General features: G+C 39.6%; 1 protein-coding gene and 1 long non-coding RNA gene across 51 annotated transcripts in view; one reads left to right on the forward strand and one right to left on the reverse strand.

Moving 5' to 3' along the window:
• ANK2 (ankyrin 2) overlaps positions 1-18,528 on the forward strand; it is a 356,900-nt gene extending 338,372 nt beyond the window's left edge. For 30 of the 50 annotated variants that reach the window (XM_068682024.1, XM_068682027.1, XM_068682022.1 and 27 more), the window contains 11 exons: positions 1,095-1,169; positions 3,290-3,421; positions 3,877-4,023; positions 5,400-5,682; positions 7,595-7,880; positions 9,624-9,716; positions 10,179-10,262; positions 11,435-11,599; positions 13,029-13,211; positions 14,269-14,360; positions 16,272-18,528. In XM_068682024.1, the coding sequence (XP_068538125.1) occupies positions 1,095-1,169; positions 3,290-3,421; positions 3,877-4,023; positions 5,400-5,682; positions 7,595-7,880; positions 9,624-9,716; positions 10,179-10,262; positions 11,435-11,599; positions 13,029-13,211; positions 14,269-14,360; positions 16,272-16,455 (1,724 nt within the window). In that variant the 3' untranslated portion in view covers positions 16,456-18,528. The remainder of the gene's footprint in view (positions 1-1,094; positions 1,170-3,289; positions 3,422-3,876; positions 4,024-5,399; positions 5,683-7,594; positions 7,881-9,623; positions 9,717-10,178; positions 10,263-11,434; positions 11,600-13,028; positions 13,212-14,268; positions 14,361-16,271) is intronic. The other 20 variants (XM_068682033.1, XM_068682046.1, XM_068682048.1 and 17 more) reach the window with 3 other exon arrangements.
• LOC137856539 (uncharacterized) overlaps positions 1-25,612 on the reverse strand; it is a 61,589-nt gene that overhangs the window by 19,022 nt on the left and 16,955 nt on the right. The window lies entirely within an intron of this gene.

Consider the following 25,612-nt stretch of genomic DNA (forward strand, 5'->3'; position numbering starts at 1 on the left):
ACTTCTAAAAATATGTATTTACCATTAAACTGACCTTTCGGGTCATACGCATTTTGACTTTTGGCTTTCCCTGACCCTATTTTTATTAGTAATTTTTTTTTTTTTTTTTTTTTTTGGCATCAATTGAAACTGGAACAGGCAAATCCATCTTCTCTTTTGTTTTTACCCAAAGAAACATACAGAAGCTTTGAAGAATCAAGTTTGTCTTATTCCTTTTTTTGGCCATTTCTCTCTCATGAAAATTCTGTGTCACCAGAAACTTAAGTAGAAGTTGTCTGGTGTTTGGTCTTCCCCTCACTTACTTGCATACTGCCATTGGGTAGCTGTGATGGAAATCCAGTAGCTAAAATGAAGCCATATTTCACCAACTTCAATCAGTTTTCTGAATGTTTGCAATCCGTGTGTTCATTCAGGGAAAATCAAAACTCAAATTCTGACATCCTCAAATTAGCCTTGGGGATGGGAGGAACAGTGAAGTCTCACTGTTTCTGAAATAGACAGACTGGTGAATGAATGTCTGATTTTTCCTTGCCTTCAATGTAAGTCTTTTGTATCACTCCCTAGCTGAAAGAGTCAAAGCCATTTCAATTATTAATTTCCAAATGAAAACTATAACATGAAATGCCACATGGACTGTTTGAACAAAAGTTTCGCTACCACAGAAAGAAAGCAATTAGAAGCACCAGTCCAGATGAATTTTGCAACCTTGGCATTTACTAAGGAGGCATGGAAATTTATAGCTCTTAACTTAGTTAGTCTTCACCTTAATGCTAGAATGAAGTTTTAGAATAAAACGCTTGGATAAAATAGTACAGTAGGCACTTCACTCCTTATTTAGATTTTTACATTAAAGTCTGATTTTCAAATGGGAAATGTAGATAGTTCTGTACTTTTGAAAAATCAAGCTACCTTTTTCTTCTTTGTTAGACCTGGAGATTTGCAATCCTTACTGTAACTACCCAGTTGTAGCAGCCTGTCCTTGTTTAGATTAGAGTAGTCAGAAAAAAATGCTATCCCTTCTAGGTCTTTATCACCTATGGAAATGCTTTTTGATTTGTAAAAGACAACTTGTGGCTGTTCTCTTTGACCTTTAGATCAACAGCATGATCAGGAAAGGACAGAGGAAAGACTGGCCCACATTGCTGATCACCTTGGATTCAGCTGGACAGGTAAAATGCACGTTATCTATTCTAGTGAGAAACAAGGCGAGCACTCCTCAATGTTTTTGTGTTTCTTTCAGATGATTTCCTCATTCTCTAAAACTGTTTCATAGAAACACTTCAGTAGCTTATAGGAACTAGATTGTTTGCTGATTACTAAGATTCCTCTAGCCTGTTAGGTAAGAACTAAGATGAAGAGGTAACTCCTCTGTAGTTGTTGTGGTATCTCCAGAGGGAAAGCTCCTAGGTTGAGGAAGTGACAGCGTCGGCATACGTTACTTTACACTTTCTCACAAAGTGCGATGACTCTAGAACATAAACTGACTAGAAGATAGATGAATGAACATCGTTTGTGTTCTGGAAATCCTGAGCTGGAAGATTGCTATGGGGAAAGGTCACATCAGCTTCTTTTTTTTTTTTTATGGAAGCTATTTTACTTTTCTGTGTGCGTAGGAAAAAGAAATGAAAAAGGTCATATTTGTAAAAATCACTCCAAGACAGCACAATTAACGTTCTGGGGGATAAGAGAATGAAATGCAGATCTGTGTCACTGACAATCATCCCAAAAGCATTTACAAGGAAAGAGCTATGGAGAAATCTCTCTGCTATGTTAAACTGTGCAATTCAACAGAAATTTAAATCAGGTCTATGCTTTTTTGTATCTAACCCTAGAGCAGTACCACACTGATGAACGTAAGTGGGGTTCTAGTGGTTAAAGAAGAATTGCATTAAAAAAAAAAAAAAGTGTTAACTACATGGTAATTGAGGTTGTGCTCTATACTGTTTTTATAAGCATCTTCAGAGAATAACAAAATATCACTGACATTTTTGTATATTTTACTGATCTCCTCCTTTCCTGTCCTCTATTTCAATATTTCTCTATTTCAATCTATAGAGAACACTGGAAGTATATGTCACTTTTCCCAAGATGGATTATCTTTCAAGTCAGTAGGACTTAGATTTATGCAATGTAACAGATTAGGAATGTGCTGATTTTTTCTTTCATTTTTTTTTAGTATTAATAGAAATGACTAGACAGATCTGAAAACAAAACTAAAAAACAATGGATACAGAATTGTCTGTTTTGATGAGTATTTTACAGAATTTTGGAGAGGACAGAGAAATACACCTGCAAAAGTATTCCTGTCTTGTGTTATGATAAAGATTGATTATGGTAAAAATGGCTGCGTCAAAAGTTACTTTGAGGGATAAAACAGTGCTTGGTTTTTGTTCAAACTTCCTTGACTACCTAGAACTTCAATCCGATATAATGTTACTGTGCATTTGTTCAAGGTTACAGTTGCACCAGTATACAAGCCAGTTTGGAAATAAGTTTATCTGGGTCCTGGGGACCAGGGTTCCCCCCTGCTCCCTCCCTTAAAATGTGGCACCCTCCATCATCCACCATAGTTATAATTACAGCGGAATAGAGTATGAGTCCTTCTTTGTGAGAGGAGCAGAAGTCTGGAGACCAGGAGTAATAGTAGGAATCTCTCAAATTTCCCTGTGGCTTTAAATCATTTGATTGCCTGTTTCTACGTACAGTCATGTCTTAGTTTAGTGGGAGAAAGCTGACCTTCATTCTGGATATAATACAGGCTGTTAAAGCCATTTCTCTTTTCTGGACTGCAGTCTGAGCCTATGCTATGTCAGAAAGGCACTAGTTATTAGCCTCACATTTTAGTTTTTGGTTCTCAACTGTGATTCATAGGCATTTACTTTTCTTTTGATGAAACAAGTCCAGGGGAGTAATATGATTACTCTTTAATCCAGCCGTACAAAATGCCTTTACTCAAAATCAATTCTTTCACTGGATTTGGTGAGCATGGTGCTTTTGACAGAGCATGGTACTCTGTCATGGTTTTGTCAGTAGGGTTGTATCTCTGAGAAATGGTGCACACATTAAAGAAAAGCTGACATAGAGCCATCACTTCTAGGCATAATGCAATTATGAATTTGTCTTGAACCTCTTGTTTAACAGTGTCTAAACATAAGAAGGTGAATGGAAACAAAGAGAAATGGGTGTCAGAAAAGTTTGTAAACCATTTTGCTGTAGACTACCGTAAAATAGATGTAAGGTGGGGGAAAAAAATAAAAGACATCTTTACAGAAAATGATTTATTTTTCAGAGCTAGCAAGAGAACTGGATTTCACAGAAGAGCAAATCCATCAAATCAGGATTGAAAATCCTAATTCACTTCAAGACCAGAGCCACGCACTCCTCAAATACTGGCTTGAAAGGGATGGGAAACATGCAACAGGTTCATTACCAGTTATAGTACATCTACACTGTCTCAATATACAAGTGGGCCAATGTGTGTTATAATCCAAAAAATAAAATACGTTTAAAATTTAGGCAGCGGGAAGAATGGCTATAGGTTGGGTTCTATTTTTAAGCTTGTCTCTATAACATCGTGTATCGTAGGATTCTGTTAGAGAGAATAGTTTAATATTGTTCATTTGGAGAACAACTTACAGCAAAGCAAGAGTGGAAAAATACTTAAGTTTCTTTTCCTAAACTAAAAAAAATACTTGGGGGAACTAGACTAATTTGTGAAAGGAAAGACTAGATCAGAGGTAATTTTTGTGTGCAGCCCCTATCTTACATAGCCATGCTTCTAAATCAGTATCCTACATACATAATTCGTATTGAAAATAGAACGGAGAACATGTGAAGTTCTTAATTCAGCTACATGGTGTCATTTTAATGCCACAGATACAAATCTTACCCAGTGTCTTACAAAAATCAACCGAATGGATATTGTTCACCTAATGGAGACCAGCGGCATAGACTCCATGCAAGTTCACGGCACTCGCACGTATGCAGAAATTGAACAAACGATAGGATTGGACCACAGTGAAGGTAAACATCTCCTGATACAGTCACAGGCTGCTCAGGTTATCTCATCCATGATCTAGCTCCTGTTCTGAAATGTTTGGCTGTTAATTCTTATGACTGAGCACTAGAACCTAATTTTGAAAGTGCAGATAAGATGGATGAAGGCAAGCATGACAGCGCACATCTCTCTAGGTCAGTAAGTATAAAAATCTCTGCATTAGCAGATTCTTATAAAGCAAATAAAGGAATGTTGCCAGAACCTGCTGTTACTACTTATGTCCAGTTTATGAAAGCAGATATATGAGCAAAAAATAAAAAATAAGGTTACATTAGAATTTGATCAAGATTTGTAAAAGGAAAACTAGTCAATGCTTTGGAAAACCTTTTGGATTCAGGTATCCAGGATATTACTTGCAATTCTGCTATGATGCTGCATAGAATTTCAGATTAGATCAATAGTTGTACACTAAAGAAACATCTCCAAATTACGTGAAGTAAAATTCTCATTGTTTTTTGGAAGTGATACTTTCACACCCTTAACTTAGTATTGAACGAGTAGCTTGGTAAAGTATTAAGACAGTCACAAACATTCCATATTTATGTAGATGATGTAGGAATAGTTTATGTTTGCTGCAATTAGCATTCAAATACAACAACAGATCAGTTTGTTAACCTCCATATCTTGCTCAAATTCAGATCAAATAGCTACGTTTTCCACCAAGCTGTTCTTTGGAGTTCAGCAGGTTTCGACTGAATGGGGTTAGTGAAGAAAAACAAAAGCTTATGACTTGTAGCTTGTGGAATACAAATGCATGTATTCATGTATCAATTCTGCATTCTGCAGAATTAGACCCACGTTTTGAGATTGTGTCTGGGGGAGAGGGAGGGGAGAGTTGTTTGTTTTTAAGAATTATTTTGATGTATATGAATTAGCTAGCCCTTGCAGCTAGATTTGTATGAATTTATTTTCCCATACTTGTATAGTATTTATAACTACACAAGCTATGGACCTGTGTCATTATTTTTCCATAAGCAGCTACATCAGGGATGGGGGAAAAAAAGTAACTAAAATGTGTTCCAGTCTGCTGGAAAACAAACAAAAAACACTATTGCAAATCTTTCATACTTTGGGGAGGTTTGAGATTAATTGGTGTAGGTAGATTTCTGGGCAGATTTTATTTTGCCTATTACTGTCAAGATTAATTATTTGGCAGTTGTAGTGATAATCCAGTGTTCCTTCTACTGCTTAGAGAAGAAGTTATATGCTCTCCCACTCAAGCTGTCTAAAAAATTCGGGTACTTTATTCCTTCCGGGGATTTTAAACGCACATAGAGAATTGAAGTGACTTTCTGCATTCTGATGAGACTTGTAATGACATTTCTCATTTCTGTTTTCGCAGGGTTTTCTGCACTGCAAGAAGATCTGTTCAGTTCAAGACATAAGCAAGAACAACAGCACAGAATATCTAAAGACAGTGACCCAACTGAACACCCTCCTATTGTCTCCGAGGAAGATGTATCTGTTAGTTACTCTCCTTTCCAGGACAGCACTCCCAGGAGTGAGGCAGAACTGTCAATGGCTGAGCTCCTGAGACAAGCACACAAGGAACAAGTAGAATCCGAATTCTCAGGGAAACCCCAGGATGTGCCAGAAAAAACATCTGCTTCACAACATGAATATTTGTAAGTGTCAAAAGACCAAAACGGGACCTATGTGGAATAGATTCTCTCTTCTCTGTAATAAGAGCATTTTTACAGTTTCATTTGAAACAGATGAACTCACTAGAATTCTCCTTCAATTCTGCATACTAGTTCATGAGTTCCTTCTGTAGGCTTGCCTTCTTAATCAATGTGGTGGAAGCCTTAAAGACTGGGAGAGAAAGTCAGTCTTCCACTGTGAACATACATTAATAATCTAGTTCAATATGTATGAAGGAAAAGAGGGATAACACAGGCTTTCTTGTGTCAAACTGTATTTTTCAACATTACTTGCCATCTAACATATAAACTTGATGGAATTAACACTAGAGGGCCTTTTCTTCAACTTGAGGATGGCTTTTTAAATTGAGGCAAATTTTTCATAACTTAATCATTACATGCAAAACTCCTAACTACATATTAGCAATTAGATATTTACAAGCGAGTTTCAGATGGCTGAAGGAACAGAGAGGGTTTTGCACAGACAAGACAAAAGTACTTAAAGGAACACTACATGATGAAGTACAGACTTAAAGGACCTGTATAGCATAGCTTTGAATTCCGATTCAGGGCTGTTGGTGGAGTTGGTTTCATTTGGAAAAGGACCTGAAAAGGATCAAGTTTCTTTGGTCCTACCCATCCTTTCACCCACAGTGACAACTCTTTGATTCAGGTATTCATGGGCTAGCAAAATAGGGAGGATTCCCTTCCAAACTGGTGATTTTCCTAGGAGCAATTAGCTTTGGTGTTGAGATGCAGCTCTGAACAGAGAGGTTTTACAACCTGAAGAGAGGCTGGGAGACAGAAACAAGCATCCAAGGTAGGCCTAGGTTGCACTGATATGCAAAAATACCAATACTTCCTAATGATTTGCATAAGAAAGGGAACAAATGCTTTTGAGGAATAGAGGGTAATTTTTAATGGTGTGTTTTTAGCTGCTCAAGTGGCACAATTCTGCACAGAAAGAACAAAGTCCAGTACAATAAAACCAAACACATACATACGAAGTGGACTATCACAGGTATTATTAAGGTTATGGAAGACAAATAACTTACCTGCAAATACTGACAGCTGGTAGAAATGTCAGTAAGCTATTTGCATGTATTCTGCAGCCAGAGCATGGATTCCTTAAAGCTACTGTTACCGCCAAAGACAAAAAATATTGAGACAGTATTGCCAATGCTAAAATGAGAGTAGCAATGACAGGGGAAAATCGCTGTCCTTCACCTCTAGTGTGAACTAGGATGAAAACTGGGCTAGATGTAAGTAGCTTTATATGAAGAGGAAGCTTTTATGAGAAGAGAAATTCTACAATAATGCATATAGCCCACTGAATGGGAAAAAAGGCCAGATCAATGCTGTTTAACTTGTACTACAATGAAATGTTTTCTTTCTTTGGAACACAGCTGTGTAGATGGCAATAGTTGGGGGAGCACAATAAATTGTCAAAACACAACTTATACCAGGAAAAAAACAACACATACACATGCAAGTTAATCTATAACTGTTATCTAGTCATGGGATTGGCTATGTAGAAAGGAATCTGGACTCACAGCTAGTAAGACTTCGCAATTTCCTCTGTTAATTTTTAGGACAAGAGGAAAAACAAAATGCATGTAGATGCTAGCTCCAAAACATCTAAGAAGTTTTAAAAGTTAAAGTGTGTTTGTGTGTATACATATACATTATATATATATATATATTCTCTTTTCATACATATATATACACATACATACCTATATGTATGAAAAGAGAAAAGCAAGCCTCAACAGGTGATTCTAGGCAGTGAAATGGTTAATGTTAATGCAATCAGCATAAGTCTGACATGATCCTTTGGAGTCACCCTCAGAGGTGGACTACAGTTATCTGATAAAACTCTTGAACCTGTAATTCACAGTGTCACAACTCCAGGAACAGAGCAGTCTGCAGCACCAGAAACTGGAAAGGCAGCAAATGAAAAATCTGCATGCTTCAGCGTGGCAAAGGAAGAGAGAGAAAAATCATCCCCACGTTCCCCATCATCTTCGCAGAGCAGTGAATCTCCCATCATCCAAGAGCCTGAGGAGCCTGAGCTCCATCAGGATGACGTCTCTCCAAGGAGAACTAGTCTAGTGATAGTGGAGTCAACTGATGAACAGCCAGAAAAGCTTGGAAGTGGCTACGAGGAGGAGTCTTTGGAAAAGGTAAATACCAACTTTTCCTCAAAGTAATTAACACAGTGGACAAGATTTATGTCCTGTCATTCTTAAAATGGGAATCTTTTCTATGAGCCTGATTAATCTTCATCTGCAACTGAGCCATTTTCCCTTTCCTCTGTGGTTCTGAGGGCTAGCTATAGTCATTTGTGTAGAGGTTTCGATAGCAGAAGCAAAACCAAGATCCTAAAGGCTAAACTGTAATTCTGGTTTTGCTAGCCTTACTTGTCCTTTGATCTGTGGCAGTTATGTCCATGCATGTGGGAAAGAGTTACTTGGTGTAAGTAACAGATGCAGAAGCAAACCATGTACAAGTGAATGCTGAAAAATAGATGTACAAAACGCAAAGTTACAACATTAAAAGCTCAAGAAGACAAGGCTGGCCCAGAGCATCAGCAAGAATGACATGAAAAACGTTGTAAACTTAGTGAGATGGAAAAAAAGGCAGCAGGATGTACGTTGCAGAAGACTAAAGATGCACTGGAAGAAAAACTTGAGAATGGTGTTTATGTAGCATGCAAGCAGTGAAGAAAAATGGAGACAGCAAATGGAAGAGGGGAGCAAAATGTATATGAGGTAGGTCATTTGGCTGTGTAAGACAAAGGAACCTTCTTGCATATTTGGTGAAAAGTCCAGAGGGAATAAAGGAGAGCAACTACATGGCTTTTGGGGGAATATAAGGTACTCGGCAGATTAGGTTTAAGAATAAACAGCTTTTTTTTTTTTGCCTGTTTTAAGAGTCAGAACAGAAGGCATAATTGAGCAGGAAATTAGTTTTATCGATGAAGTTAGAGCAAAGAAAGAACAGTTCTTAAGAATTGGTTTCCTGTTTAGACATTCACCTAGGAACAGACTCTTCTTTCGTCGCTGTTTATGTTGCCAAATGTACCACCTCTAGAGTGATGTCTCAGAGATCCGCCTCCAAGATCTCAGAAGAATGCTGAATATAAAATGCGTAGGATAAATGTGATGTTGAAAGCTTAGCTTAGGACTCAATACAACGGCTGCTGTCAAGCATAACGTACTACTGAATTGCTACAATAATCCTCATCTCCTCCAAACCCACCCCACCGAATATTTATTTTCCCCCTTATGCTTTTATACTGTAGATGTTTCCCAAGTAGTTCTTTTCAGCTTCTCTTTGCCTTCTGACCTCTTCATTTAAATTTTGAATTCTTCCCTGTGCAGGAGAACCTCAACACTTGCAACTAACTTTTTCTTTCCAGTGCTGAGACTGTTGATGCATTCACCTCTAGTTAAAGCTGCTGAGTCCTACTGTCTGTATGCTATGCTATGCACTTAGTATGGAGGACTAAAAGGCTTTCATACAGATTTCTGCATAATGCAGAAAACACACGCAATACATATGAATGCCAGAGTTGGTGTTAGCAATACTGTCTGGTTCATGTTAGTCATGTCATACAACATATTTCAGGCTTGTCTCTGGCAACCTTAAGAGCACTGAAGCAACTTAAGGCCATCTTATAGACTTAATATCACAAAGACTGATCTTCTTTCAACACACTAATGAACAACTAATGTACAGTCAAGTGGCCAAAGCTTTCCCCCTGCCCCTACATCGGTGTTTTACAGACTGAAGTCAGGTAAGAGGCAAAATCCTGGAAGCACAAGTTTTCAGAAGAGAGGATGGTTTTAGGTAAAAGGAAGACAGAGACTGTAAATAATGCTAGCATTGCATACAACAGAGCACTGCTTCCATGCTTCCCATAGGAGCTAGCAGAGGAGTTAGGCGAGCTGGAGACCAGCTCGGACGAGGACGAGGTGGTAACTACCAGGGTCATTCGTCGCCGGGTGATTATTCAGGTACCGAGTGTTGAATGATTGCACGAGCCAGTGGTGCCTAATGTCTGGTGTAATACCTTCAGGAGTGATGCTGAGAGAACCATGTGGCTGGTATTGCACCTGAAGCTGCAGTGCTCCTGAATAATGCATGGTCATTAGATAAACCATTCTAATACCTCTTCTTGAAAAGAGGATTGTAGTAATACTACTAACACAACTCTACACCCCATTAAGCACCTCAGTAAGAGGACAACACGCAGCACAGTCAACTAACATGTTTGCCTGTCCATTTTGTAACTTTCCTTTGCACGTCTTTAGGTATTCAAGTGCAGAACAAATTCTTTCTAACATTTCTCAATTTTATTCTAACTGATTTTAAAGTTGCTTCTTTTTTTTTTTTTTTTTTAAAAAAAAAAAACAAACAAAAAAAACCACACCTGCATTAAGACATTGCTTCCTTAAATTTTGTTCTTTGTCATACAGGCTGATAGTATGCCTGAAATGCCACCAGAAACAGTCACAGAAGAGCAATATACAGATGAACATGGCCAGACAGTGGTAAAGAAGGTATTATCAGTTACAACCCTTGCTACCTTCTTATTATCCTTTAAAGGAAGAATAAATAAATCCACATACATGCCCAATTTTATTTTGTAAAGGGGCATGATTTTTAAAAATTGAGCATAGCAGAAACCAGACTTTCTGTTCATGAGAGATTCCAAGATGTGAAGATTTGGAGTATTCTGTTTTATATTTTTTTTTATAACTTAACATATTGCTTAATTTTCCCACATAAATCCAATGAGAATTCTACATAGACCTGACCATTTCTGAGGAAGTGCTGATTTTTTATTTTTATTTTTTTTAAATAAATAGTTAAGAGTATGTGTACTCATATTAATGAAACCAGTGGGGGGATAGATCCACAAGTCACCTAAATCCAGATTTTAGGCCTTTGAAATCTTCACTCAGCTGTGTCCAAGCAGGTTCCTGAATTTCTGTAGCTGTACATACAGTTCAGTTTTTACGGCACCAGAATATCTTGTCAGAAGGAGCTGTGAAAGCATTTGGAAATGTGTCCACAGAAAGATGTGTAGCCATCCTCCTGAGAGATTCATCTCATCTTGAGCCCTTTAATTCTCTTATGCTGCTCTGTGCTTGGCTTGCCACTGCCTAGAAAGCTTAAGCACCAGATTAGGTCTCTTAAGCGGGTTAATTCTAGGTCTCTAGGGCAGCAGTGTTAGTACCACGAGCAATAATAGTGTTATGACCAAGTCCCTCTGCAGATCTAGTTCTAAGTACTTGGTAGCAAAGTTGATAACCTCTTATTTTCAGAAGCTTTTTAATTAGTTGATACTTTTTGAGTTTTTGAAAGCCAGTCTAAAAATGACTTTTAGCAGTTATGCTGTTGTAAACTGTTTTCTCTCTAAGAGGCTATACCGCTTCTCCTAATGGTAACTACCATTTTAGAGTCATTCTCATATCTGTGTATATCCTCACTCCATTTGTGAAATAGGTTTATGGAAGCTTTGCTGTGGGATAAACAAAGCAGGGCCAGTGCATCAATGTGCAGCTTTACTATAGGTATTTGTGAGAATGTGTGTTAAAGACTAAAATGCTGAACTATCTATGTAGGTTTTTCTGTGTAGGAAAGATGCCCTTTGAGTAGAAGGTTCTGTAGAGAGAACACGAAGGAATTGCTAATTATTTTGGGACAAAGCTCTATTTCATTCCTTCAGGTCACTAGAAAGATCATCCGGCGATATGTTTCTCCAGATGGCACAGAAAAAGAAGACATCATAATGCAAGGAACACCACAAGAACCTGTCACCGTTGAAGAAGGAGATGGCTATTCCAAAGTTCTAAAACGGGTTGTGCTAAAGAGTGACAGTGAACAGTCAGAGGTCAGATCACCCACTTCCCTTGTGATGGGACAAAGCTGCAGTACGCCCACCACCAGTGTACCCAATAGCTACATCTTATGGCAGTAACATTCATTTCTGAATGATCCTTTGAAGAGTTTCCTTGCAGATGGAAAGGCCTCCAAAAAAGACAGAGAAAAGCAGGGGGTGGGAGAAGAGACAGTTGTCTCTGAAAACATGTCAGGATACAGATTGTGATTCATGAGAAGTTCTAAATTCATAAAGAAAGCAGTATGTACCAAGATGGCATATAGATAAATGGCAAGTGTGCCTTTGTTATTATACCTCATCCTCTAATAAGGAAGTTGGTGAATATTGTAATGAAATGATCCGATGTTCTCCAGATTTCTACAGCTAAGCCATTCTAGAACTATCCAGTTGTATCAGGTTTAAAGTACTCATGCATTCTTGGATTTGAAGATGCTAAACAGAAGTGTTACCTTCATGCAAACTATGGAGCCAGGCAATTAAGAAAGAAAAAAGCAACTGCAAAGTTCTTCTCAGTTTATCTTTTCCTGCCTTAGATCACAACGCAGCCCTATAGACGTTTGTATTAGCTCAATTAAGGTAGTGACAGAGAAGCAGAAGCCAATAAATAAGGATTCATTTCAGCAGCACTGCAATTGGAAGCAACGTTTAACTAAGAGACATTCAAAATGCTAAGAACATGATTACTGTTCTCTCTCACCAGAATTGATCATCAGAATTAATTCCCTAGGAGTGTAAAGGAACATAAAAACAAAGCTTTTTTTTTTTTTTTTAAAAGTTAGCTGACCATAGCAGAACTACTCCATATCACATGGAGCCCATATACATGGAATTTGTATTTTGCCGATTAGAACTGTGTTTGTCTCTTTCATACGGTATTCTAAAATTGTAGCCTGTTGTTCCTGTAAGAGTTCCTTGGATTTTACAAGTCTGTCTCACCCCTGAGAATACTATCTTAATTTTATGGTGTGAATGGATACCACTAACTCATGCTACCTGGCAAATACAGCCGAGATTCACTGCAAGAGGCCCACTTGTTGCTTCCTATAATTCCAGCGGCCTTGGAACACGTGAGCCAGTCTGGCAGCCTGTGGTGTGGTGGAGGGTGGCAGCAGCCCTGCTACCCTCAAGCTAGTTCAGGCTCCAGGAGCAGTTTCCACCCTGGTAGCATAAAGCTTCTCAGCTGAACATGCTCTCTAGGGCTGTTCCTGCTGTCTGAACTGGTAGGTATTTACAAGGTCTTGTTCTGGAGCTGTAAAGCAGGTAATAAAATATACACTCACTATTTTGATGTGCATGCTTAGAAAGTGAGACATTTCTTGTTCTCTGTGGCAATGATTAAGAAAGAATCACAGAACAGATATTAAGATTTTATTTGCTATGTAATTCGTATCCAATATAAATCTGTTTTCTAACCTTCCAGGTGACTTTGTCTGAACCAGGTGTTTTGCCCAGTGCCTCCAATTTCCAGTCTGAACCAGTGGAAGGCCGCAAGGTCAGCAAAGTCATAAAGACAACTGTAGTGCAAGGAGAGAGAACAGAGAAACACCTAGGAGATGCTAGCTTAGCTACTGATCTTCCGTCAGCCAAAGAGGACTTTGAAGAGGTAAAGATGCCTTTTTAATGTAACAAATAAAACAAGTGTCACAACATACCTGGAGACAAACTCTACTGAAAGTTTTGCTGGTGGAGCATTAAACTCAACTACCAAATACAAACCTCTGTTGTAATACTTGGCCATGTTATGAAAAGATCAATATATTAAGGTATGCACAGGGGAAGAAGCTGCCATTACAGAATTAACTGTGAAACTTTTTAAGATGAAAAAAATATATAATAAGACAGAGGATTTAAGTAAAGTTGGTAGAAATTGTGTGTGTGGTTACTCGTAAAGAAGGCCATCCATACAGTGCCCCTCGTGGACCTCATTTTAGAACTTGAAACAGTTAAGTCTACTCTCTCAGTAGGCAGATGTCTCACAATTATTCCTTTTCCTCTTGAAAGGAAGAAATAGCTATCAAGCTAATTAACACTTTTCCTGTTTTTATGCTTTTTCTGATGAGTTTAGACATTTCAGTAACAGAATTTAAACACAGAAGATCACACCCCGCCAACAAGGAATAAAAATGCTGCCTTTTTTGTTTTCTTTAAGTATTAGTAACAGTAGATACTCTGTGGAAGAGCTTGCCAGGCTCCAGTTCCCTGATTCTTTCATTTCATCTGTTTCTATGTATGCCTGTCTAGTTACAGAGAACAAGGCACCTCAAGCTGACAGGTGGGACAGCTATAAAAGAGAATATTTTCTGTGACAGGAAAAGGGTTGCTGTAGTGGCTGTTGTAAATAGACACACAGGATGAGTTCTGCAACCGTGGTGCTCCAGGGCCTTGATTTGGGCTGTTTCAAACTTGGAAGTACTAAGATTGCTTCAGTACAATTCTTAGCACAGTGACACTATCCTACCCAAAAAACTGTGACTAACCTGTATGTTTGGGGAAGGGTTGTAAGGATGCAAATGGCAGGCAGATGCTTCTCTATTGTCTATTCATCATTTTCTCACCATTCAGCTTCATTTATATCAAGTATTAAGGTATGAAGAGCAATTACCTTCTGTCCTAGGTTTCTGTTCTTATGTTTTAATTGGAAGTTTATGTTTTAATTTGAGGCATTGAGCTATACAGGTAACCAAATGAAAGTCCAGCTCCCTGCTTTAGTAGAGAAAGAAATCATGAAAGAGGATGGATCAATTATTAAAAGGTTTGGCTTGGCATGTCAGTGAACTGTTACTAGAAAAGAACTAACAAACTCATTATGAACAGATGTGGATTTAATTGTGTAAAGTGAAACCACTGGCAGTATCTAAAGCTTCATTACAAAAGTACTAATCATTACTACTAACGTTCTGTTACAGGAAGGGATATACACACTGGAAAGGTCTACAATCAGTTGAAAAGACTTGGTCAATAAGGGTGTTGTGGACTAGCAGCTAAGTAGGGCACAACTGCTTGCTAATCCTCCTTCCCCGCTCTCCTTGGTACAGGGTTGAATAAAGACAATTTAGTAAGTGAAGAAAGGATGATGCAAAGAATCATTCACCACCTCCCATAAGCAGTCTGATGCCCAGCCAGTCTCTGGGCAGCGGTCACCCTGAAGGACAAACAGACACTCCCACACACCCACTTCTTCCTCTACGTCAGTTATTATTGCTGAGCATGATGCTATATGACATCCACCACCCCTCTGGCTAGTTTGGGTCAGCTGTTCTGGCTGTGTCTACATCCAATTTCTTGCCCAGCCCCAGTACACCCATGAGGAGCACAGAGTCAGGAGGGACAAAACCAAAACCAAAGTCCTAATGCTGTGCAGGCACTGTTGTTCAGCAGTAGCCAAAGCATTGGTCTGTTACCAACACAGTTGGGGGCACAAAGCCAAAACACAGCACCATACAGGCTGCTGCTGTGACGAAAGGTAACTCCATCCTAGTTAGACTCAGTATAAAGGTGTATCGCTGCCTGACTGATTTCCTTGGAGCTGATACAAAATAATAGTAGTATGATTTACAGTTAACAACATTAATCAAGAATACTTCAAAAATATTTTTTCATACCAGTTGACTCATTATTCAAGTCACAGAATTGAAGGGGTTGGAAGGGACCTTGAAGGATCACTGGGTCCAATCCCCCTGCCAAAGCGGGTTCCTCAGAGCAGGCTGCCCAGGTAGGCGTCCAGACGGGACTTAAATATCTCCAGAGAAGGAGACTCCACAGCCTCCCTGGGCAGCCTGTCCCAGTGCTCCGGCACCCTCACCATGAAGAAGTTCTTTGTCATGTTGGTGTGGAACTGACTGGGCTCTGTCTTGTGGCCATCACTCCTTGTCCTGTCCCCACAAACCAAATCCCTCTGTCCCCCACACCTCAGATATTTATATACACTGAGGAGATCCCCTCTCAGTCTTCTTTTCTCCAGGCTGAACAGCCCCAGGTCTCTCAGCCTTTCCTCATAGGGAAGATGCTCCAGTCCCTGTACCATCTTTGTGGCCCTCCACTGGACTCTTTCCAGGAGATCCCTGTCTTTTTTGTACCGGGGATGATCGCTGTCAAAATGGATGAGAGGATATATGGATATAAATATAAGTCAAATACGCATACATTTTCTCTCCCACACTTAAGGGTCAGTAGATACAGTTTTACTGACTGTCTTAAGGCAGGCTTGCCCAGAAGCAAGTGTTGAAGAAGCCATTAGCTTAAGAAACTGAAAGTACCATACAGGAATCTTATGTTAATGTTCTACAGGACGACTTTGAGTGTAGAAGCGAAATACAGCAATTAGGAAGGTGCTGTGTGAATTTCAAAGTGTGTTGCATGCCAATGTTAAAACACGTTTTTGCTGAGCATCTAAAACTGTACGTGTAATAAGCATGAGGAGATGAACTGCCACTAGTTTACATTATGAAAAGCCAGTTAAGTGGTGATGTGTGTTACATTCAATACAGAGTGAATAAAGAACATCTGACCTTAGTAGCCGGCTTAAACTGCCAGCTTACAATTCTTCCCGTTTTACTTTAAATAAAATTTGAAAACTTTAAAATTCCACCTGGGGAGGAGCATCTCTTAAAGCCTTCAGAAACTGTGGGCTCTCTAAGAAAGATTTCTCGTTCTTTTTCTTTAGGACAATGCTGAATAAAGCCAGCACACAGAAGAGGACTGTGATGAAGGATCGGTATGGAAAACACGTTCATATAGAAGAACTGGATGACACACCAGAAGCACTACCACAGGATGACCTCCAACACGACCTCCAGCAGCTTCTTAGACACTTCTGCAAAGAGGACTGGAAACAGGATGCTAAATGAGAAGCTGCCACCCCTCAACACCACCACGTAACCATCCATCCAGTATGCAACATTCATCTTCTCTAGGTGTAGACATTGTTATCTACATAATCACTGGAAGACACTGCCATTTCTACTTGTGCAGATGCAGTGAATTCATTTTTTTCCCCTGTATTTGATTTTGGGTTTTTGTTATTTTTTACCCTGTAAGCTAATTTGTGACCAAAGATAGCATCCTTCATTCAGGATGATTTATCCACCGAATCGTCGTCTTTGTGCTGTACTGGGAATTTGTCAGCATTGCCACTTTTTGCTGGTCATTTGCTTCTGCACTAGCTTCATGAAACTGCATTTGTCAAGCCAACTTCATCTACAGGCCTCTTCAAGTGACTATGTACATGCATCATGAAAAAAAGGGAGTTAACATGTAAACTGTATATAGCAAGAGTATTTGGACTTACAAGACTGCAGAAAACACACTGCCTCTGAATACAATTAGCATCATGGATTACAAGGTCTATTGACACTGCTGAACAGCAATTAATAAAATAATGTTAACACTACGAACACAGACTGACTGAGGAGGAAGCACTGCAGATCCACTGCATCCATAAGACTTCCAGTTTAGGGATCTATTATAGTTAAAGGCTCTAAGAGTCAGGCTAAAAACCTGGAAACTCAGCTGTTCTCCTGAAGTAACAGCTGACTGTGGCCATCGATACTTTTAAGACCTTTGGACAGCCACTTAAAGATTTCCAGAAAAAGGAAAAAAAATTAAAAATACCCAATTAGGTAACCAACTTGCTAGCAGCTATATCTATGGCACATTTGCATACGGTATTAAAATCTTTTAGATCTGGACATGTGGCAGGGTGTATTAAACAATTATAACTACAGTAGTTTCCTGTTTTCATCACTGCTTTAGCAAACCACACTGTCCTGCTGGCCACTGCACTGTAGATAACTATGGGAGAAAGACTTAACCACTATACAAAGAGAATAATTAATTCACCATATTTTATCAAGATTGCCTCTTATCCAATAAATGCATGTCGCATTTGAAGGTCAAAAGCAAACCCTCCTGTAATCATGTCAACTTGTTGGCCCTCTTAGCACTGAGCGAGCAGTTTTTATCCTCCAATCAAGTGTTTTTTAAAGAGAAAGCTCACAATCCTTGAAAGCCACTTTCTGTTCATATTTTGTTACCTATCTATATATAAGATATATATTTCTAAACCAACCCTCTGAGAACCATGATAGCATATCTGCACTTTTATTTTCAAAAAAAGAAAACAAAGAGCTGACATTTTTGGTATTCTATACCTTAATATTTAGTGGCGGGCACTCTGTAGTGTTTTAGCATATGTAACACACGCAAACACACTAAATGTTTTTAAACAGCTATTTGTTTTTTTTTTTTTTTAATAGTATATTCGAGAAAGATTAAAAACAAATCCTCTCCTGTAGGTGGTAAGAGTTTTCCAAGTTTATCAGGCCTTCTATGATTATAGTTTGCTTGGTTGTTTTTTAATGACTCACTCAGTGCTCAGAACAAGGGCACTTCTCATTAAGATAATGATGCCAAAAGCATAAAAACATCTTGGGAGTTCTGGCTTCCAGCAGGCAAAGCAACCCGAGGTGCCATGCTAACACTTTCTTTGGCAGGCAGAAAAAAAAAAAGGTGTTTTGGTAGCCAAAATGAACGAGACCCATGATGAGACATTTCATGATACATCATGGCTTTCTTATTGTCAAAGACAGCAGAGGATGATCTACAAGAATGGGGCTCTAAAGAAATGCATTTCTGTTGTGTTATTTGCGGTGCAGATGATGTTCTGTGTAACAGCATAATGGTTATTCACCTCTTATTTTGATTTTTTGCTGTGTTATCAAAGAACTTGAATACTGTGAGAAGAAGTGAATTTTAAGTTGACGAATCAGCATCTTGTTCCCATGGTGATAACACTAATTGAATATATCTATGAGGGCATGTATTAGTTAAAAATTAAAAAAAAAAACAACACTAACAATACATAGCTGCAATGTGTACAATGGCTGATTTAACTAAATAAAAATGTACAAGTGTTAAATGTAGCAATGATGGCTCACTCTCTTTTACTGCCAGTGCAGCATAAAAGGAACAGCACCCACTTGGGGACCTTAACCGAACTGTCACAATTATAATTCCTCCACACTGCACTCCTTATGATCTTTTTGATTCTGCCGTTCAGCAATGAGTACGTCAGTCCTTATTAAGGGTTAGATGTAGTTTTGTTTTTTTTTTTAAATCATCATTAATATTTTTTCAAAGGGTAGCTAGCTATGTTTTCTAGTTATTCCATCGGGCCTGAAAGTACAAGATTTTCCTTCAAATACAGCCTGGACCACTTGTTATAATCAGTAATGTCTTCAATGCCCACATGTACTACTACAACAACTAGTGAGTCGCTCTCTCTCTCAAGCACAGAGCACGCAGGGAGGAAAATCTCTATCACATCTTACCTCCAGAAAATACAGAAAAGAGGCTGCTTTGTTGCCAGGTCAGAGGCACCACTATAAATCTGTACCAACTCAATTACTGCAAGCAGAAGCAGCACAAAGGCCACGGTGATATTCACCCATGAACACTGGGGTGTGTTTTGGGGTGGCCTGCAATTGCCCACAGCTCTGCTTCACCTCTGCTAACACGAGTGGCCCAGGTTGTGTCTCAGTGTACCTCAATGTACCGCCTCGGTCAGTTACTGCAGGCGGTGCAGTAGGTAGTGGGGAAACAGGACACACATCAGACCTAGGCTGTTGGTGGTACAACGTGCTTAAATCCTAGCCTGACCAGCTTCAGCTTCACTGTACTAGCACTTTGCAATACAAACACTATTTTTCTGAAAGACTTTGGCCAGTTCTGCTCAGTAATACCTGCAAGTACAAACCTGTTATGAGCTCATTGATGTTTCTTTAAAAAAAGAAAGAGAAGTCATGAAATCCAAGTTCTAGTTTAGTGCTTGTTGTAGACTACTGAGTGGCAGCAACAATTCAGATCAACTCCATCTTCCTCCCCTCCACTTTGAAAAATAGAGAAGGGTTCATTTCTGTTCATGAAAGATTCAGCATCTGCAGCCTACCTTTAAAAGCGAATAGTTCTGTAACAAGAAGGTTCATGTTATCATGTTTTTTTTAGTCAGACTGTAAAGCTCTGTAAACCTGACCAAAGAAGATGAACACTATTGGCACAGCCCTTGGTACCTATTCCCTTACTCCCCTCCCTAGCAAACCCTGGAAGAAGACGGTGTGTAGGTGTGTATCTCAGACCATGTTAAAGTGCCCTAAGTAACTTCTCTGTCTCCGATTACCCTGACACAAGCAACCACACAGAGAACACAGAGCCTGTGCTGGCTGTTGCCCTATATTGAACAGGTTCTAGCACGTCAGCGAAATGGGGATAAACTCACTTATTTACCTAGCGTCCCCTGCATCTGTCCAGGGAGATTTGTAGTTGACATATTACATAAACCTGGGGTAAGGAAGTGGACCACGCTGGCAGGACCTATGGGTGCTTTTTGAGTCACACAAACTACAGCCCCTTTGTTTACTATTCAGAGAATTAAATGAGCCAGAAGAGCCAGCAAGACTGAATTTACAGCTAACACGAGTTCATCATGTACATTCATAAGCAGTAAGTTTCTCATAGTACGAAGTATACACGCCATACACCATAGTCTATAATTTCAGGCCTTTGATAGGGAGCAATTTAAATGAATTACATATTTCCCTGAGGAAATAAATATAGACGGCTTCTTCAGCTGTATACCTTAATACCTTCTCCAAAGCACACACCCCACACCTCAGCTATGAATTTTGCTATTGTTGCATCCACGCTAGCATAGAAAGCAGCATTTCAGAGGAGCCCAAAGCCAGAACATTTGTCAGGGCTCAAAATAGCCAATAAAGAGAACACCATTTGTTGCCTTTTTTTTTTTTTTTGCCAGTGACACATCAACTCCAGAAAAGGAAGCTATATCCTTAACCTTTGCCATCCTTTTTCAGTCCCTTGCACAGATCTATTTTGTCTTCCAAGATCTAACCCTTTTCTTTTTGGTAGAGGCAGCTCCACCTCGGCTTTTCCTGCCACCTCTGCTTCCTGTTCCTGTAAGCAGGAGAGCCACTCATGCCATCTAAGGGACTGTCAAATGCTGTTTGCTTTAATGAGGTCCCTACAGAAAGGGGGAGTAAAAGGATCTATTTTGGAATGTATTGCTGCAGCACTGCAAGGATACTAGGAATATCACTCTCTGCACACATGCTACATGGCTGTCAAGACCCAGGGCTGTACCCATAACTGATTTTTGTTCAGCTGTTAAAAATCAAGCAAATACATCCACGTGGCAGCCACCAAACACACATAAAATAAAGCAAACAAATAACAAAACACACACAAAAACACCTGCACAACAAACCTGGAGCCATTTATTCAGCTGGAGTTAACACAATGTTTCTAGGTCACTGAGTGCCCACTGAAGCCATGAGCTTTATGCTTTTTCGGTTCAGTGACCGACACCCCTGCCCATCTGCATGCTTTTCAGTTCCACTCCATCAGATCAGCTTCTCCCTTGGTTAGTCTTACACTCTTGATGAATCTTATGCTGACTTTCTCGACTTATGAAATCAATGCCCAAGTTACCTTGCATGAGCCTAAGCAGAGCTGCTGCTGTGCTCCAGGATAAAACAGAACACACCAGAACATGTAATAATGGTGTATGGATCTAAAAACGGCACGCTATTTAAACATCCATAATTGAAGCATCCACTACCAGCTGCAATGCGTCAGAACACATGGTGTGCTCAAAAGCAGCCAGATTTGTAGCACAACACAATGGCTTGTATTGAACTAACGTAATAAATCCAGACCTCTCAGACGATGCAAGTGAAAAAACATTAAATTTGGCTGGTGAAGCTCTGCTGCTACATACCTGCAGGGTAAAGATCCAACAAGGACTATCCTTTATATCAAAAAGCATTAATAAATAAAGATAAGGATATTGAAACACAGACACACACGATTATATCAAACCAATTCATTAAACTTGTGTTTCTGCTTTGCTCTTTATGTTTTAGCAAATGACTGACCACAAGGATTCTCTCTTTGTAACACTACAATTTCAGCCTCACGTTTTTATGCCTGCACGACTTCACAGCAGGAGCTGTCACAAGAAAAAATAAAAAGGTGTCTATAAAAGGCTCCAGTAGTGCTGAAGATCAACTTTTCCTCAAACACTCTTTCGAGCTTCCCTTTGCACCTCCGATAAATCAGACACGGACTACTTGGTTTAACGGTACGAGACAACATCCATCCCCTAGCCTCCGCATCCCCCAGTTGTTTCCGACCTGAGCAGCAGCAGTGAATCCTTCCTCCCAGCTTTGTTCGTGGGGCAGGGACTGTCACTTCACATGAACTGAATGGAAGTGAGCTACAAGGTGCTGACGACCCCTTTCTAGCTTTCTGCCTGTGCCAGGTGATAAAATGCAACTCTCCCGGTAGGAGAGACATCAGGCCCAGGCACACCAAGCCTCCCACTCCCACCTGCTCATTTCTGCAGCCATTTCATGCTGGAGGAAGGCAGCTTGCTGCTGAGTGTCCAGCAGGGCTTGCTGGGCAGCATTGGTCCGGGTCAGGCTGTAATAGCTGTGCACGAACAGTGCATTTCCCCACCAGTCAGATAAGTCTGTTAGTTTTTAAGGTACATTTTAAGATGCTATGGAAAGAAACATATGAACCATGGATGCCCTCTAGCTTTAGCGCATCAACAAATAACTGTGTTGACATGGTACTAAAATGTTTTTTCAGTCATTCATATCAGGTATGCATAGACACAGACTGCACCCAGCCCCCCCTACTCTACAGGATGCTGTCTAAACTCTCCCAGTTAGAGCAATATCAACATGAAGGGAAAGAGGTACAAAGACATATTTGAACCCAAGAGATTTAAAGAAGCATTATTACTTGAAATAACGTAAATAAACAGAGTCAGTCTCAGTGTTTTTCTCATTTGCCAACCATCTGTATTTTGCATTAAAAAAAATAAAAAATAAAAAACCACACCCTACACTGTTCAAGTCTGAGCAATTAACAACAAAAACCCAACCAAAAATCAAACTAAAACAAGCAAAATAAAAAGAGAGTTCAGGCACATCAAACCAGACACAGAAGAGCATTAGGAGCACCTGGAGGAACACATCTTCCCCTTAGCGCTGCCCAACAGGGTGCAGTCGCTGAAGGAGTGCTGAGAAGTCCAGAAGAGAGCCACACAAGTGCTACATCCAAAACTGGGGAAAATAAAGTAAAACTTATAAAAGCCAGTTGAATCTTTCTGAGGCCAGACAGAATGGGCCTTTGCGAGACTTTTTTTTTTATTAAATAGCCACCAGAGTGCAGCAAAACACCAGTTTTTAATAAAATAACCACAGCTAAGACCCCACAATTCTTTGGACACTGGTATTTGCAAGAAACTTCCTACCACTTATTCAAAATTTTAAAACTCTTTATATATAAAAATATATTCTATTTAAACACATATACAATTTTTTTCCTTTAGTAGCAACAGTAAAACCCATGCAAAATAAGGTTTCAACAAGGATATAAGAATATTTTGAGAATATTTGTGTATGTAATATAAGTGTATTTGCTCAAGCTGCATTGCTCGTTTTGTAGGGGTACCAAAGCAGATGGATTGCAGTCAGCATCCAGAGCATGCACATTTCCCTACAGAACATTAAAACCAATGCTGTACTTTGACACCCAACCATTGCTGTCGTTTACCCGTTTATTATAGGAATTATAATTATAATTATAATACCCGTTTATTATAGGAATAACCCGTTTATTATACCCGTTTATTATAGGAATAACAGCCACAGGATATACACACACTGTGCAACCACAACTTCCAGGTACACTAGAGCAAAACAAGTAGTTTTTGTTTGTTTGTGTGGGTGTTTTAATGTAAAATACTTTCTTCCTCATCTGTAAAACACAAAAAGTGTCCAATTTATTTCACTTACAGCCAGGAAGGCTCCCTCCCACCCCAGTCAATTAAGATGGCAATTAACCAAGTCAAATGTATTTGCCCTACAGTGTTTAAGTCAGATGATTAAGCCCAGAGAAGTTTTTAAATGTAAGAGACAAGGTTGTTCCCCCAGGATGGGGCTTAGTCCAAGCCTACAGAATTCAGCTGTACACTTCAGGAGTTCCCCCCATTAGGCCACATTTCCTGCAGTCAGTGAAGATATTAACCACATCTGGAAACAGAAGTCAGTTGCTTTCATCTCTCTGTTCTTTCAGTGGTTCTAAAGTTCAAATAACTGAGAACTTTCTCAAAATTCACACCCACTGTCCTTTTTATTACTACATTTGCCCTTTTATTTCTCCCTCTGAGCATGCCTTTGCTGTGGAGCTGGCCTCCCTGCCTCGTTACAAACAGAAGCAGCAGCCCCCTCAGGCACCAGAGGGAAGAGTTCCTATTTGTACTTCCACATCTTGGGGTGAAGCACACTCTCCAGAGGAGGGCATGCAGATAGCCCACAATAAATGAGGAAAACTGGAAACACGTTATCAGGGTCACAATATATTGCTGCAAGCTTAAGACCAGACGTTCTTTATTTCAACTTATAAAACATTTCCATTATGCAAGTGCTGCAAAATTCTGCACTGGCACACAGGCACCACCTCTAAGCACATCACTTTTGTGGCCATTTTACTGTCGTTCTTTACCCTGAGTCCTTTTGGTGACTCAGGATAGATTATTTTCATTCCTGATCTGCTTTAAATTAAATCAGCAGAATAGGAATGCAGGTGCTTATTGAGTATTCTGGTAGAAAAATCTTTGCTTTTATACTATCGTTCCCTCTCCTCCTCACAAATTAATGAAGTTGTGAGTACCATCCATGTCGTACCCTGCATCTATCAGTGGTCCTCAGCTTAGCCTTGTTTCCTTAGGAAGCGAACTAATGAGCAGATATAATTCTGTAATCCTGGTTTCACCCATGAGTTTAGGCCAAGGCTCAAGTACTGCAAAGACATTTCTTTGTTGTCACATTTTCTGTGGCTTTCTACAATAACCAAGTACTTCACAGCTTCAAAGTCCAATAGAATGGGAAATAAACACAAAGAATTGGCTGATTATATTTGAAAAGGCCATGATGATGAGTGGGTGTTCCCAAAGACTGGAAAACCTGTTTTCAAGGAGGATGATCTGAGGCAGCACAGGCTGATTAGCTTCACCTCAGTCCTTGGGAAGGTAATGGAACAAATAATCCTGGAGCAATAATCCAGACATTAAGGACAAGAAGGTGACTTGGAGCAGCCAGCATAGATTTTGGAAGGTGAAATCACGCCTGACCAGCTTGATAGCCTTCTATGGGAAGAAGGAATAGGAGAAGAGTGAGCTCAGGAGGGTTTTATCAATGTGTATGCACACAGGGAGGCTCTCTGGGAAGGAGGGCCCACAACCCACTGAACAGCTCAGTAGCTAGCTTTCTTTTTGGTCATAGAAAAAGAGCATTCCTAACTTCACAAAGGAAAGCAAACTTCAGGAAGGCCCTGGAAGACTACAGACTACCAAAAAAATCGCTATTCCTTCTCACAAATGACAAGTGTGTGCGTGCACATGATGATGGTAGAAAAGCCCAGCTGAAATTCCAGAAAAGCTGAACTACACTTCACACATCACAGAGATTTTCTTTAAGCCTACAGGAAGATGAAACTACTAGAAAAAGCTCATAAAACTCAGAAAGCATTTTGCACTGCCTTCCTGAATTCTTAAAGTATCTAGAAGATGAGAAATGTTTTGTCCACAATCATTTTTAATGGGGAAAGTCAAATTGAAGTACAAATCAAACATCTCTCCCCCCGTATCATCAACACACAGTGAGGGTTACCCCTCCTATCCCTGCCTCCCAACTCTGAAATTAATGCTTAGGTGCACACAGTTTTAACGAACATTTTTTTAAAAACCTGTTCTATGAAACACTGAATAAAGTCAAACTCAGTTGCAATGCTGCATGACTTTTGTAGTATTTGAATGGTGGAAATTGTGCAACGTGATTGATCTATTTAATGCACACTTAAACATGACCTAAACCCGCAGTCATTATCAGAGCTGTGAATTCTGCATGGCCTTTAAGGAAA

The sequence above is a fragment of the Anas acuta genome, chromosome 4 (assembly GCF_963932015.1).
Source record: "Anas acuta chromosome 4, bAnaAcu1.1, whole genome shotgun sequence".
Lineage (NCBI taxonomy): Eukaryota > Metazoa > Chordata > Aves > Anseriformes > Anatidae > Anas > Anas acuta.